The 15,646-nt window shown below is 45.5% G+C and overlaps 1 protein-coding gene across 3 annotated transcripts in view; it reads left to right on the plus strand.

Annotated features, from left to right (window-relative positions):
• Nucleotides 1-15,229, plus strand: part of Tmem67 (transmembrane protein 67) — a 40,666-nt gene extending 25,437 nt beyond the window's left edge. Inside the window, exons 19-28 of one of the 3 annotated variants that reach the window (XM_075966949.1) lie at nt 595-694; nt 783-922; nt 2,153-2,293; nt 6,452-6,532; nt 9,997-10,113; nt 10,511-10,627; nt 10,767-10,871; nt 11,552-11,654; nt 13,190-13,332; nt 14,550-15,229. In XM_075966949.1, the coding sequence (XP_075823064.1) occupies nt 595-694; nt 783-922; nt 2,153-2,293; nt 6,452-6,532; nt 9,997-10,113; nt 10,511-10,627; nt 10,767-10,871; nt 11,552-11,654; nt 13,190-13,332; nt 14,550-14,630 (1,128 nt within the window). In that variant the 3' untranslated portion in view covers nt 14,631-15,229. The remainder of the gene's footprint in view (nt 1-594; nt 695-782; nt 923-2,152; nt 2,294-6,451; nt 6,533-9,996; nt 10,114-10,510; nt 10,628-10,766; nt 10,872-11,551; nt 11,655-13,189; nt 13,333-14,549) is intronic. The other 2 variants (XM_075966951.1, XM_075966950.1) reach the window with 2 other exon arrangements.
• Nucleotides 15,230-15,646: the final 417 nt, after the last annotated feature.

Below are 15,646 nucleotides of genomic sequence, written 5' to 3' on the forward strand. Positions count from 1 at the left end.
ACCGGCAAGAGCTGGGATTGTAGACGCTGTTGTCAGTCCTTCCTCCTCCTCGCTGTGGCAGCCGCCCCTCAGCATGCCCTCCTCCCTTGTCCTCCTCCGGGGCTTCACCCCATCTGCTTTACCCACTGAGAAAGTGACTCTTCCGGACGCTACCGCCCTTGCTTGGCTTTATCTTTCCATCAGTAGTGCCCCAGGAAGGAGACTGGGTCTAAACTGACCGCGCGCCTGCAAGGGAGAGGATTGTGTCAGCGACAGTCTGCTTCCCATCTCAGCCCCAGAGAGAAGACACGGGGCATCCGCTGCTTTCACCCAGCTTTGCAGCCACCCTGCTCACCGAGAAGTCAGAGAATGTAGAGCCTGGAGAAAGGGTGCCATTTAAGCAAGGGCCTGTAGGGAGGGGCGGAAGGCCAGCTCAGCTTTTTCATGCTCCTAATTTAAGTACAGAAGGAAAAGAGGTGAATGGATGGGTGTGTGACATCTCTGTGCCCTTGGTGACTCTCGTGATTGCACTGTGTTTTGAAAAGAACTGTGTTGTTTTTATGATCAGTCTTAAATACTGATATTTTCAGGTGTTTTGTTTTGTGTTATTTTTAGGCTCTACAATTTTTGCACAAGCTCATCTCCCAGATTACCATAGATATATTCTTTATTGATTGGGAGCGGCCCAAAGGAAAAGTTCTTAAAGCTGTCGAAGGTAACTGAAGTCAGTGTTTGTGCCCGAGTCCTGCTGCTGCCTTGCGGGGTGAAGGAGAACAGTGTTTACTCGTTTCCTCTCCCCCCAGGTGAGGGCGGTGTCAGGAGTGCCACTGTTCCTGTGAGCATCTGGAGGACATACTTTATAGCAAATGAATGGAATGAGATTCAGACTGTGAGGAAAACCAATCCTCTCTTCCAAGTGCTCAGCACACTCTTCTTTTTGGAGGTATAAACTGTGTACTGTGGGCATTTGATGCGGCTGAGTGCAGCTTATTAGCGCTGCACAGTGTTACTCTGATTGCAAGTAAGTTCCCAGACAGTGGAGCTTGTTCTGTGGCTTGTCCTTATTTCCTCTTGATCTTTCCTATAAAACAAAAGTTGTGACGAGTCCCTGGAAGGTGCACCGTCTGGAGCTCTCAGTGCACAGGGCAGTGCTGTGGGATGGACTCACCACGTCTGCCTCCTGAGCTCCTCGTCTGCAAAGCCCAGACTCTTCATTCTGCTGCAGCCATGCATTGGTCCTGCAGTCAATCGCTCGCTCCTTGTCCCTGCAGCCCCCGGGTCCCCAGCACTCCTCTTCGTGGCTCATGGATTTGAACACTCTGGGTTTCTAGGGGGTAGCTTTTGTACCAGTGGTCTGCAGCAGACTCTCTGAAGGTGGAAGTGGATGAGGCTCAAGAATTCAAGATCATGTGCACAGCAAGTTCCAACCTCACCTAAGCCAAGGAGAGCATACTTCAAACCCCAAAATAGTAAAAAGGGTTTGAATATTTGATGACCTTGAAAAGGTATTACATGTTTCCGCAGTTAGCTTTGCAAAACCCTAGAGAACATAGAATTGTATAGAAACCTTGCTGTAAAATCCTTAGGGCCTTGTTTTCCAAGGAGAAGAGCCGTGGCAGTCAGTGTGATAGACCCGTCAAACCTCCCCAACTGTGGCTTCGTTTCATCCAAGAAGGGACATACATTCCTTGGAAGACATTTTGGAATATATTGTTTTGACCAAGTTTTTTTTTTTTTTTCTCTCTTTTTTTTTTTTTTTTTTTTTTTTTTTTGGTTTTTCGAGACAGGGTTTCTCTGTGGTTTTGGAGCCTGTCCTGGAACTAGCTCTTGTAGACCAGGCTGGTCTCGAACTCACAGAGATCCGCCTGCCTCTGCCTCCCAAGTGCTGGGATTAAAGGCGTGCGCCACCACCGCCCGGCTTGGAATATATTGTTTTGAAATACAGAAAGTATTTAGTGTACTAAAGGGTACATGTTAAATACTTATAAATTGCTAGTTATTTGTTTAACTTTTTGGTAGTTTTAGGTTTGTAATTTGTGTCTTGGTTTTCCTGCTGTTTACAACCTTGGGCGTTTTAGTTTTTCAAGGTGAATAGAGAAGAATATTTCATTTTTAGTCTGGAAGGGTTTTCTTTACCTATGTCTGTAAATTCTCACCTTTTTTTTTGCTTCAGGTTGTGGGATTCAAAAACTTAGCGTTGATGGATTCGTCTTCCAGCCTTTCTAGAAACCCGTCTGACTACGTGGCACCTTATAGCCGCATTTTGAGATATGCTGTGGCCACTGCTATCTGGCTGGTGATCGGGATAATACAGGTAACGAGACTGTGCGTAGGTACAATGCCAGTTTATAGCCCTGCCTGTATACCAGCGTCTCTCCAAATGCTGAGTACTACAGCAGAAAGAAGGCGACAAAGGCAATAACAATAACTATTTGTATTGTATCCTGATCCAAGCACTGGGAGATCCGTGGCTTTACACACACTGACTACTTAGTCTGTACTTTAGCCTTCAGAGATGGGTTAAGGCAGTGTCCTCATGTAACAAGCAAGGAGACCTGAGGCTCTGGAGAGTTAAATGATTGCTTTAAGTCTCACAGTTAGAGTTGGCAGCGCTGGGATTAACCTAGGCAGTTTAGTTTCACGGTTACTTCCTATTCATTGTGGACTCTGAAGTGGAGACTCAGATCTAGGGCAGACTCTGGTTTAAATGTAACTAAGGGGCCAGATATGCTTGTATACTTCAGGTGTTTTCTTTTTCTTGTTGTTTATCTTTATTTAGATAGTGTTTTCTTTACCTGTGTCTGTTTAAATTGTCGTTTTCCTTTCAATTGGATTCAAGTGGCATTCCATAACTGAGAAAGGGCTTTCCCCAGGGCTGGGAACTGAACACAGGGCCTTACATACGCCAGCAAGCGCTCTGCTCTGAACCATGCTCCCAGCTGAGAACTGGTTTGAGGAATGCACACTTTGCGTTGGTAACACTGCTCAGAGTGGAAGCTGCAGAGCTGGGCTGGTGAGAGCTAGTGAATGCCACCAGGAGAGGATGAAATAAGATCTTTGATGAGTGATGTGTCTTGTGAACGTACCTACTTCATCTGATCTTAAAGTAGCCTTGTTAGAGAGAATTTCACAGAATACCATCTGAAAATTGCCATTTAATTAAATTTAACAACAAAGCAAAACAGGAAGGGGGAGGGGCAAGCCGTTCCCTTCCATCTTCTCCTGGTGAAAAAGAAGAGCAGAGGTCGGAAATACAGGCTGAAGAGGTGACTTGGTGTCGTCAGGACCCAGAAACATGTTCTTCTCTGTCGGGTGGAATCCCTGAGTTCATCTCCTGGCCCATGATGACTGATGGTTTGCAGGAGGAAGCCGGGAGTCTGGTTTCCTGGTCCCTTGTTAAGTCTTGGGGCTAGAGAAATGGCTGCTCAGGAGTGCACCACTCTCCTTTGGTCATTCTGACGTATACAGCTAGGGGTCACAGGTGAGCACGAGGGTGTCGGGGCGGAAAATCCATCAGGAAGCTGAGTCTTCCCGTTGAGCAAGGCTGCTCGCTGGATTGGCTACAGCTCATGCTTCACTAGGCTTCTCGTGCAGCACAGGACCCACAGAGTGCTGTTGCCCACAGGAAACTGGGCTCGCCTGCATCAATAATAATCAAGATGGTCCCCAACAGACATGCCCAAAGGCCAGGCTGACCTGGGAAGTCCCCAGACTGAAACTCCTTTCTCAGGTGACTAGGCCATATCATAGTTTGACTTAGTGATTTAAACCAGCTTGAACAGCATGGGGCACTCTTGCAGGGGACCAGAATTTAGTTCCAAGCCCTCAACCTCTGTGCTCACAGCTGTAACTCTCGCTCTGGAGGACCCAGTGGCCTCTCTGCCTCTGTACACATTTGCATGCACATATATGTACTCATTAGCAGACACACACACTTCAAACTAAAGCTTTTTTAAAGAAAAAAAAAAGAGTCTTTGTGAGGTACCATTTGGTATCTCTGGACTCGAACACCTAACTGTGCTGATGCCCTTTGGCGAGGCATCTGTGTGCCCTGCCCAAAGCACAGGTCTGTGGCTAAGAAGAAAGGGACAGTCATTGGCAGTCTTGCCACCACCTAACCTCTTTCTGTGCTCTCATTCTGCCTTCAGACCGGTCAGAAATCTTTCTCTGCATTGTGACAGTGAGGCGCTAGTGCCCACGCCTTCCACGTGTTCAGATCGTGGCTGTTGTCATTTTCATGTTCTGTGTGTGTGTGTGTGTGTGTGTGTGTGTGTGTGTGTGTGTGTGTGTGTTGTTGACTTGTTATTGCTGCCATTATTGTTTGGTCAGTACTAGGAGTCAGCTGCTATAGGGTCAAGTTCATTCTTAGACTTCAGCATGGTTTATATAATAGACCTTGTGTTGAAGTCATGGGGATGCTCCCACAAGAGCTACCGAGGGTGTGTGGTGTTGCTATGACGATATCTGACAGGATATGAGATAATCAACAGAGACGAGCTCTGCATGAGGGAGCAGTGGGTAGCTCTAAGTAGGGCAGTTAGGAAATAGGTTTCTCTGGAACATCTAAAAAGGTCTATAATTGAAACTTTTTTATTTTTTTTTTATTTTATTTTATTTTATTTTTTTTGGTTTTTCGAGACAGGGTTTCTCTGTGGTTTTGGAGCCTGTCCTGGAACTAGCTCTTGTAGACCAGGCTGGCCTCGAACTCACAGAGATCCGCCTGCCTCTGCCTCCCGAGTACTGGGATTAAAGGCGTGCACCACTATCGCCCGGCTATAATTGAAACTTTAATTCATAAAATTTCCTTACGTAGTATTGCTATTAAGCCTATACAATTAAACACTTAAAAGTATTTCATTTAAAAGAAATGTATTACCAATAGTTAAAATTTAATGTTAAATATGTTTTATATGCTATTCTGTTCAGAATTAATTTGAAATTCATAAAGTTTTTAATGGCTTTTGAAATTCACAATTTCTCAAAAAAATTTGAGAAAAATTGGGAAAGTAAACTTTTATCTTGACCAGCAATACACTGACTTATTCAAATGTGTGAGTGGGTGATATACAGACCTGTTTGTATAAGCGTGTGCACGTAGGTGTACATCATGTGTATGTGTGAGTGGGTGGTATACAGACCTGTTTGTATAAGCATGCACATGTAGGTGTACATCATGTGTATGTGTGAGTGGGTGGTATACAGACCTGTTTGTATAAGCGTGTGCACGTAGGTGTACATCATGTGTATGTGTGAGTGGGTGGTATACAGACCTGTTTGTATAAGCATGCACATGTAGGTGTACATCATGTGTATGTGTGAGTGGGTGGTATACAGACCTGTTTGTATAAGCGTGTGCACGTAGGTGTACATCATGTGTATGTGTGAGTGGGTGGTATACAGACCTGTTTGTATAAGCATGCACATGTAGGTGTACATCATGTGTATGTGTGAGTGGGTGGTATACAGACCTGTTTGTATAAGCGTGTGCACGTAGGTGTACATCATGTGTATGTGTGAGTGGGTGGTATACAGACCTGTTTGTATAAGCATGCACATGTAGGTGTACATCATGTGTATGTGTGAGTGGGTGGTATACAGACCTGTTTGTATAAGCGTGTGCACGTAGGTGTACATCATGTGTATGTGTGAGTGGGTGGTATACAGACCTGTTTGTATAAGCATGCACATGTAGGTGTACATCATGTGTATGTGTGAGTGGGTGGTATACAGACCTGTTTGTATAAGCGTGTGCACGTAGGTGTACATCATGTGTATGTGTGAGTGGGTGGTATACAGACCTGTTTGTATAAGCATGCACATGTAGGTGTACATCTGTATGTGTACATGTGTAAGCCGAATATCAAAATCCAGTGTCTCCTTCAGCTACTCCTCTCTACTTCTTGAGGGTCTCTCAGTGAGTGGGGACCCGCCTCTCTCCACCGTCGTGCTGAGGTTAGCTGCTTGCCTCCACACCAGCCTTCTGCTGTGGCTGCTGGGGATCCTGACTCAGGGCCTCTTTTTTTTTTTTTAGATTTATTTATTTATTATGTATACAATGTTCTGTCTGCAGGCCAGAAGAGGGCACCAGATCTCATTACAGATGGTTGTGAGCCACCATGTGGTTGCTGGGAATTGAACTCAGGACCTTTGGAAGAGCAGGCCGTGCTCTTAACCACTGAGCCATCTCTCCAGCCCCCTCAGGGCCTCTTATATACTGAGCCCTCTCCCCAGCACTAATATATGCTAACTTTGTAAGTCACTGTCTTCCTACCCTTGTCTGTCCTTGTTTCGTTAGCAAGAGAAGTTTTGAAAATTCAAAATGGACTCACTCAGTAACTCCTGGCGTAGTTCTGAATCTCCCTTCCTCTGAGGTTAGAGTCAGAACTGACAAGTGGGATGTTATCCTGTGGAAACCTTTAGAGCCACTGTATGCTTGGCTGGCAGACACTCATGGCCTGACTGACTGTTTCAGGTTTTCTTCTTTGGGGCCTTTTATGAGCGATTTGTAGAAGACAAAATCCGGCAGTTCGTCGACCTGTGCTCCATGAGCAATGTGAGTACCTTCCGACCGTCTGCAGCTGTGGGTGTCCATCTGACAGACGCGGTGTTTACAGATGACTGCAGTGTGTGCACACCTGACAGACGTGGTGTGTTTACAGATGTCTGCAGTGTGTGCACACCTGACAGACATGGTGTGTTTACAGATGACTGCAGTGTGTGCACACCTGACAGACGCGGTGTTTACAGATGACTGCAGTGTGTGCACACCTGACAGACGGGGTGTTTACAGATGACTGCAGTGTGTGCACACCTGACAGACGCGGTGTTTACAGATGACTGCAGTGTGTGCACACCTGACAGACGCGGTGTTTACAGATGACTGCAGTGTGTGCACACCTGACAGACGTGGTGTGTTTACAGATGTCTGCAGTGTGTGCACACCTGACAGACATGGTGTGTTTACAGATGACTGCAGTGTGTGCACACCAGACAGACGCGGTGTTTACAGATGACTGCAGTGTGTGCACACCTGACAGACGGGGTGTTTACAGATGACTGCAGTGTGTGCACACCTGACAGACGCGGTGTTTACAGATGACTGCAGTGTGTGCACACCTGACAGACGCGGTGTTTACAGATGACTGCAGTGTGTGCACACCTGACAGACGGGGTGTTTACAGATGACTGCAGTGTGTGCACACCTGACAGACGCGGTGTTTACAGATGACTGCAGTGTGTGCACACCTGACAGACGCGGTGTTTACAGATGACTGCAGTGTGTGCACACCTGACAGACGCGGTGTTTACAGATGACTGCAGTGTGTGCACACCTGACAGACAGGGTGTTTACAGATGACTGCAGTGTGTGCACACCTGACAGACGCGGTGTTTACAGATGACTGCAGTGTGTGCACACCTGACAGACGCGGTGTGTTTACAGATGTCTGCAGTGTGTGCACACCTGACAGACATGGTGTGTTTACAGATGACTGCAGTGTGTGCACACCTGACAGACGCGGTGTTTACAGATGACTGCAGTGTGTGCACACCTGACAGACGCGGTGTTTACAGATGACTGCAGTGTGTGCACACCTGACAGACGCGGTGTTTACAGATGTCTGCAGTGTGTGCACACCTGACAGACGCGGTGTGTTTACAGATGTCTGCAGTGTGTGCACACCTGACAGACATGGTGTGTTTACAGATGACTGCAGTGTGTGCACACCTGACAGACGCGGTGTTTACAGATGACTGCAGTGTGTGCACACCTGACAGACGCGGTGTTTACAGATGACTGCAGTGTGTGCACACCTGACAGACGCGGTGTTTACAGATGTCTGCAGTGTGTGCACATCTGACAGACGCGGTGTTTACAGATGACTGCAGTGTGTGCACACCTGACAGACGCGGTGTTTACAGATGTCTGCAGTGTGTGCACACCTGACAGACGGGGTGTTTACAGATGTCTGCAGTGTGTGCACATCTGACAGACGCGGTGTTTACAGATGACTGCAGTGTGTGCACACCTGACAGACACGGTGTTTACAGATGTCTGCAGTGTGTGCACATCTGACAGACGCGGTGTTTACAGATGACTGCAGTGTGTGCACACCTGACAGACGCGGTGTTTACAGATGTCTGCAGTGTGTGCACACCTGACAGACGCGGTGTGTTTACAGATGACTGCAGTGTGTGCACACCTGACAGACGCGGTGTTTACAGATGACTGCAGTGTGTGCACACCTGACAGACGCGGTGTGTTTACAGATGACTGCAGTGTGTGCACACCTGACAGACGCGGTGTTTACAGATGACTGCAGTGTGTGCACACCTGACAGACGCGGTGTTTACAGATGTCTGCAGTGTGTGCACATCTGACAGACGGGGTGTTTACAGATGACTGCAGTGTGTGCACACCTGACAGACGCGGTGTTTACAGATGACTGCAGTGTGTGCACACCTGACAGACGGGGTGTTTACAGATGACTGCAGTGTGTGCACACCTGACAGACGCGGTGTGTTTACAGATGTCTGCAGTGTGTGCACACCTGACAGACATGGTGTGTTTACAGATGACTGCAGTGTGTGCACACCTGACAGACACGGTGTGTTTACAGATGCACTCCAGAGTGTGCACACCTGACAGACGCGGTGTGTTTACAGATGACTGCAGTGTGTGCACACCTGACAGACGCGGTGTGTTTACAGATGTCTGCAGTGTGTGCACACCTGACAGACGCGGTGTGTTTACAGATGACTGCAGTGTGTGCACACCTGACAGACGCGGTGTTTACAGATGACTGCAGTGTGTGCACACCTGACAGACGCGGTGTTTACAGATGACTGCAGTGTGTGCACACCTGACAGACGCGGTGTTTACAGATGACTGCAGTGTGTGCACACCTGACAGACGCGGTGTTTACAGATGACTGCAGTGTGTGCACACCTGACAGACGCGGTGTTTACAGATGACTGCAGTGTGTGCACACCTGACAGACGCGGTGTTTACAGATGACTGCAGTGTGTGCACACCTGACAGACGCGGTGTTTACAGATGACTGCAGTGTGTGCACACCTGACAGACGCGGTGTTTACAGATGACTGCAGTGTGTGCACACCTGACAGACGCGGTGTTTACAGATGACTGCAGTGTGTGCACACCTGACAGACGGGGTGTTTACAGATGACTGCAGTGTGTGCACACCTGACAGACGGGGTGTTTACAGATGACTGCAGTGTGTGCACACCTGACAGACGGGGTGTTTACAGATGACTGCAGTGTGTGCACACCTGACAGACATGGTGTGTTTACAGATGACTGCAGTGTGTGCACACCTGACAGACGCGGTGTTTACAGATGTCTGCAGTGTGTGCACACCTGACAGACGCGGTGTTTACAGATGACTGCAGTGTGTGCACACCTGACAGACGCGGTGTTTACAGATGTCTGCAGTGTGTGCACATCTGACAGACGCGGTGTTTACAGATGACTGCAGTGTGTGCACACCTGACAGACGCGGTGTGTTTACAGATGACTGCAGTGTGTGCACACCTGACAGACGCGGTGTTTACAGATGACTGCAGTGTGTGCACATCTGACAAAACAGTGCTATTGCAGTTTATCATCTTGGTCTGTGAGGATTGGGTTATTAATCTAATTTTCAACCAGCTTTTAATCTGAAAAACAGATACAATGCTCCACAAGTTAATATTCCTACTTTAGCTTTTCTTTTCTTTATCCACATTTCTTAATTATGAATAATTAATAATTTATTCATCCTACAGCCCCTGAAATGTATTTATATTTCAGAATGTCTTCCTTTTTTAGAAAACCTTTCTTTTTTCCATCTATAAAAACAAAACAAAACAAAACCTTTATTATCATCACTACCCTGGTTTCCATTTTATGTACTTCCTAAACAGTTAGACTTAATTCTTTTGGAGGGGGGAATGATTTGAACAAAAACTTGGTTTGGAGTTTTGTGTATGAGCCTCTGATTTCTTCTCCTTCTGTAGGTGTCCGTGTTTCTGCTGTCGCACCGGTGTTTCGGGTATTACATCCACGGGAGGTCAGTGCACGGACACGCAGACACGAACATGGAGGAGATGAACATGAACCTCAAAAGAGAAGCGGTAGGAATACAGTTCATGTCTTCCCCATGTTAAAGTGAACCTGAAATGCTCACAGGTGTTTTGAGAGCTGCAGGGATACCAGTTCAAGACCCTGAATACAGGAGTCTGGCCAAATACTCAGTGAACCGGGCAGTGTAGGTAGCAGAGTAGAGGAGTCACCGTGGAGACCTATAGGGGAGCTGGGGTAAGAGTGCAGGGAACATGGCCAAATCTGGAGGGATGGGGGGACCTTGAGTGACATTAGAATCTTTGTCTCAAGTTAGCATCAGCCAAATTCCACCAGGTTAATCAGTCTCGTAACATGTGACACCAGCTAAAGAAAATGGTGCACTTCTCTTTCTAAGAAAGGCCTTTTGTAGTTGTTTTTATCTTAATGTAAATTCTTTCAATTTTTCAGGAAAATTTGTGCAGCCAAAGAGGTTTGGTACCCAACACGGACGGGCAGACTTTCCAGATTGCAGTTTCTGATCAGATGAGACAGCACTATGACAGAATCCATGAAACACTAACAAGGGTTTGTAAAGGATTGTTTGCGCGTGTTTCCACAGTGTGTGTGTGTGTGTGTGTGTGTGTGTGTGTGTGTGTGTGTGTGTATGTGTGTATATATAGCAAAGTGTGTTGTTATATTTATACATTTCTCTTTTTCATATTAGAGAAATGGCCCCGCCAGGTTACTGAGTTCATCAGCAAGCACTTTCGAACAAAGTGTAAAAGCGTACCACGCAATGAATAAGTTCCTTGGCTCTTTCATTGATCACGTATGTATGCTGGTGTCGTCTGCTGCTTTTGAGAAGTTCAATGGGCTCAGTTATAGTCTCAGCTGTGTCAGGGAACCTTTTGCTGGTTTTGCTTTCTGTCTCATTTAATACTTACGAATAATATTTTAAGACATTTACAGTCACTAACAATGTATGGTTTCGAGAGAAAGTTAGAGTGTATAAAAGATGTGAATTTAATGTGCCCATTAGCAAATTATGGTCCTCTTAAATATGTCTGTACTAGAATTTTATGTCACCAAAATGTTATTTATTACTCATTGAAATGCTTACACTATGATTGTATTCTTTTTTTTTTCTTTTTTCTTTTTATTTTAAGTACCTGGAGGGACAGCCATGGGTGCTGGGAACCAAACTCTTATATTTTTGGTTGTGAGCCTAGCCTTTAACGGCTGAGCCATCCCTCCAGGCCATATGATTGTATTCTTAAAGGCATCTATAAATCAATTTCCAGTATCTCTAACCTTCAATATATTCACAGAATTTAAGATTTAAAACTTTTCTAAAAATATTTTTATTATAAATACTAGTGTAGTGATTCATTTTACTCAAGTTTCTCATATATTATTCATTCCTCATTTTTTTTTCTGCTTCTCATTTTGCGTTCATTGGAAAACACTTATTTCATTACAGTTTTTTACATGACTGTCGTCTCAAACCAGGTTCATAAGGAAATGGATTACTTTATAAAAGATAAGCTGCTTCTGGAGCGGGTCCTAGGGATAGAGTTCATGGAACCCATGGAGAGGAGCATCTTCTACAACGGTGACTCCTCAACCCTTGCACGTTTGGGGAGGCGGGGGGAGCTTAAGTCGTTTTCTTATTGATGTTTGTAATTTTATAGAAACAAGAGAACTTTGTTAACTCAGCCTCATGGGACTATAGTTGTTCCTGTGTTCCATTTTATTTTGGTGAGGCACATGGTTAAAGCAGTTTAGAAGCCACTGCTCGTGAGCACGGCTACTGATGTCTGTAACGCATTATACTCTGGAGCATGGTGCAGGCTGAGTTAAAGAAATGAGCCAGACATTAAGAATACAGCTTCAGAGTCTTCTGCCCTGAGGTTAAAGCCCAACTCAACACCTGCTAGAGCCACACTTTGTGAACTTCAAAGTGTTGTTTAACCTTTCTGAATATTTAAATCCCCTTCACTCTAAACTTGGTATGACCTTCTAAAGGGTTTTCGGAATTTTCACATATAAAGAATCTAAAGCAGAATATGAGTAGGTGACAGGAGAGGGGTGTTATGGGTAGGTTCCAGGAGAGGGGTGTTGTGGGTAGGTGCCAAGAGAGGGATGTTATGGATAGAGGCCAGGAGAGGGGAATTATGGGTAAGTGACAGGAGAGGGGTGTTATGGGTAGGTGCCAGAAGAGGGGAGTTATGGGTAGGTGCCAGGAGAGGGGTGTTATGGGTAGATGTCAGGAGAGGGGATTAGGGGTTTACCAGAAATGTTGGTGGAAAGGCAATAGCAAAGAAAAATTAAACAAAGCTGGGCCTGGCACCCTGTAATTCCATCTCCTCAAGTCTCAGGTCAGCCTGAGTGCCATGATGAGATCTCATCAACAAAGAAGAAAGGAGCCTGTGTGTATGTAGAGAAGTGCATACATTGTAAGGGTCTTGCTAACAGCTCAGTGACTTTCCACAAGCTGGATCATTCTCGTTCCTAGCACCTGCAGTGTGACAGATGGTGCCAGTTCTGACGTCACCACCTTGTATTACACAGGCCCAGTTCCCTGATGTCACCACCTTGTATTAAACAGGCCCAGTTCCCTGACGTCACCACCTGTATTAAACAGGCCCAGTTCCCTGACGTCACCACCTTGTATTAAATGGCCCAGTTCCCTGACGTCACCACCTGTATTAAACAGGCCCAGTTCTCTGACGTCACCACCTTATACTAAACAGGCCCAGTTCCCTGACTTCACCACCTTGTATTAAACAGGCCCAGTTCCCTGACGTCACCACCTTATACTAAACAGGCCCAGTTCCCTGACTTCACCACCTTGTATTAAACAGGCCCTTGCCGGACTTCCCTGGCAGTGTTGGTTCTCTGAACCCCTAAATTGTGGATAGCACTTGTGTCTGTCTGTTGATAGTTTTCCCATGGTAGCGGGGTCTGCAGCACTGATCAGGTGTTTGACAGGGTGTTCCCATCTCACAAAGGACAGGGTTGTGTATGCAGTGCAGTGCAGTACAAAGAGAGACAAAACTGTAGGAAACTGAGGCAGAAACTCTAGAACCCTTGTGCCAGCCTTGCAGGACTTTAACCTGACTCTGGATCTTATGCGTGGTTTTGCAGACGAAGGCCATTCTTTCAGCAGCGTGCTGTATTATGGAAACGAGGCCACGCTCCTTATCTTTGATCTGTTGTTCTTCTGTGTTGTGGACTTGGCTTGCCAGAATTTTGTTTTAGCGTCCTTCCTCACGTACCTGCAGCAAGAGGTAAATCTCCACACATATTCTGGGTTCCTCTAAAGCAGAGTGTTAGAAGTGTGGGTATTTTTCTTTTCTATTTATTTTTTTTTCATTTTACATACCAACCACAGTCCCCCTTCTTCCCCTCATCCCGCTCTTCCCAGTCAACCTCCCATCCACTCCTCAGAAAGGGTAAGGCCTTCCATGGGGAGTCAACAAAGTCTGGCATATCAGATTGAGGCAGCACCAAGCTCCCCCTCACTGTATCAGGGCTGAGCAAGGTGTCACTCCGCACTCCAAAGAGCCAGTTCATGCACTAGGGTAAATCCTGGTTCTACTGCCACACAACTGTCCCCCACATTCAGAGGGCCCAGTTCAGTCTCATGCAGGTTCCCCAGCTGTCCAGAGTCCGTGAACTCCCACTAGCTCGGGTCAGCTGTCTCTGTGGCTTTTCCCATCATGGTCTTGACCCCTTTGCCCATATAATCCCTCCTCCCTCTGGTATTTATATTCTTAAAGAATGTATGACCAGGTTTCAGGCATGTTTGGAATATGATCAACCCTGCCAAGAAAAGGAGGAGCCATTCAGGAGATCACACTCTGCACTCTGTCCCTGGGGACAGTAAAATGCCAGGATCCACTTGAGGGCAGAAGTTCCTTGAGCAACCAGGAAGATACTTAGCTACCAGTCTCCTACATGCCAAAAGTGAGCACTAATTATTATGAGTCCCATTCATACAAAAACAGAAAGCCCTAGAGACGCCATTCAGGGCTGTACACCGCCAGCTCACACAACCTCACCTGTGTGCATAGTAAAGAACTGCGTGGGTGAAACCTCTGAGAAGGAGAGTTCACGAGACGGCAGCTGCTCCTGAAATACCGCCTGCATGAAGGAAGGCGTGCCTTAGGGCCTGCTTTATTATTCCTGGATAGAGGTCTAGAATCAGGCACAAATTCTGTCTTTACCAAGGACATGCTTTTGATGTTTCTTTAGTTTTAGACAGTTAAAAATTTTCCTTAAGTATTTAAAAGTATGTTTTTGTGAATATGAGAGGTATATATTAATTCATAAAAGTATTTCCTAATATTTTATAGTTTAAAAATGATTGCATCAAGTAATTAAAATACTCATTCGTGACAAGAAAGGGTTGAGAAAATTGACTAATTTAGATATTTAAAATTGAATTGCATATTTAATTTTTTATGAATCTTTAATTTCCTTCTCAACTGTTTTATTTTTCCAGATTTTTCGATTTATCCGCAATATAGTAGGACAAAAGAATTTGGCAACCAAAACGCTAGTGGATGAGAGATTTCTTATCTGACCTGTGCCTACAGAACTTACGGACTGGGTATAATTGTGGCACGAGCCGTGATGTCAGTTATACTTTTTAAAACTTGTAAGCCGGGTGGTGGTGGCGCCTTTAATCCCAGCACTCGGAAGGCAGAGGCAGGCGGATCTCTGTGAGTTCGAGGCCAGCCTGGTCTACAAAGGGAGTTCCAGGACAGGCTCCAAAGCTACAGAGAAACCCTGTCTCGAAAAACCAAAAAACTTGTAATACATATTATCCTTTCATTTTTTTATATACAGAAAAACTTATTTTTATAGCTTGTAAATATGAAATATAGTAGAGAGTACTATTTCCCCATTATTGTATTTAATTTACTAAGTATTACATTGGCACTGACCATAGGACAGATAAAGGGAAGGAAAGAGGAAAGAGAAGTGTGCGGCTTTCCGTGGTCGGACGTGATGACGAGCTCGCCGCCGTCACTTGTTATCATCAGGACACTGGTCAGCCTACGTTTTCTCAGAGTGACAAATCTAGTTGATTCTAGGTTCAGAGCTAGTGTTTAGTGCAGTATTTGCATGTTTTACTTATATTTATAATAAAATAAACATTTAAAGATACTTTCAAATTTACTTAACATTTCTGGCTTGTATTATTACTGCTGCAGTCACCCCTGTTTGTGGGTGGGCGGGTTTCTATTGGACAGAATGATGTGGTGCAGTACAGCCTGGTACGAGCGTGCTCTTTCGTGTTATTTACATTTATTGATGCTGTAGGAAATCCTACAGCCAGTAGCTTTTAAGTTGTCCGCCCACTGGGGCGTGACCTCTTCTATTATTTATACCCACGTAAAGGGTGCGTCCAGCCTCTCTTCTGGTGCGGGATTCGGTTGCTGTTCTCCATTCAAGCAGAGGATATTCATTTGTGAGTCTACCCCTAAATAAATAACCATCTATTATTCTCAGTTCTGAGCTAGTGTGGGATTTCTTTTAAGCATCCTTCTTCATATTTTAAACTGCGTGATTTTTTTCCCAATGTAGAATTTTTCA

Source organism: Microtus pennsylvanicus, chromosome 3 (genome assembly GCF_037038515.1).
Source record: "Microtus pennsylvanicus isolate mMicPen1 chromosome 3, mMicPen1.hap1, whole genome shotgun sequence".
In the NCBI taxonomy this organism is placed as follows: Eukaryota; Metazoa; Chordata; class Mammalia; order Rodentia; family Cricetidae; genus Microtus; species Microtus pennsylvanicus.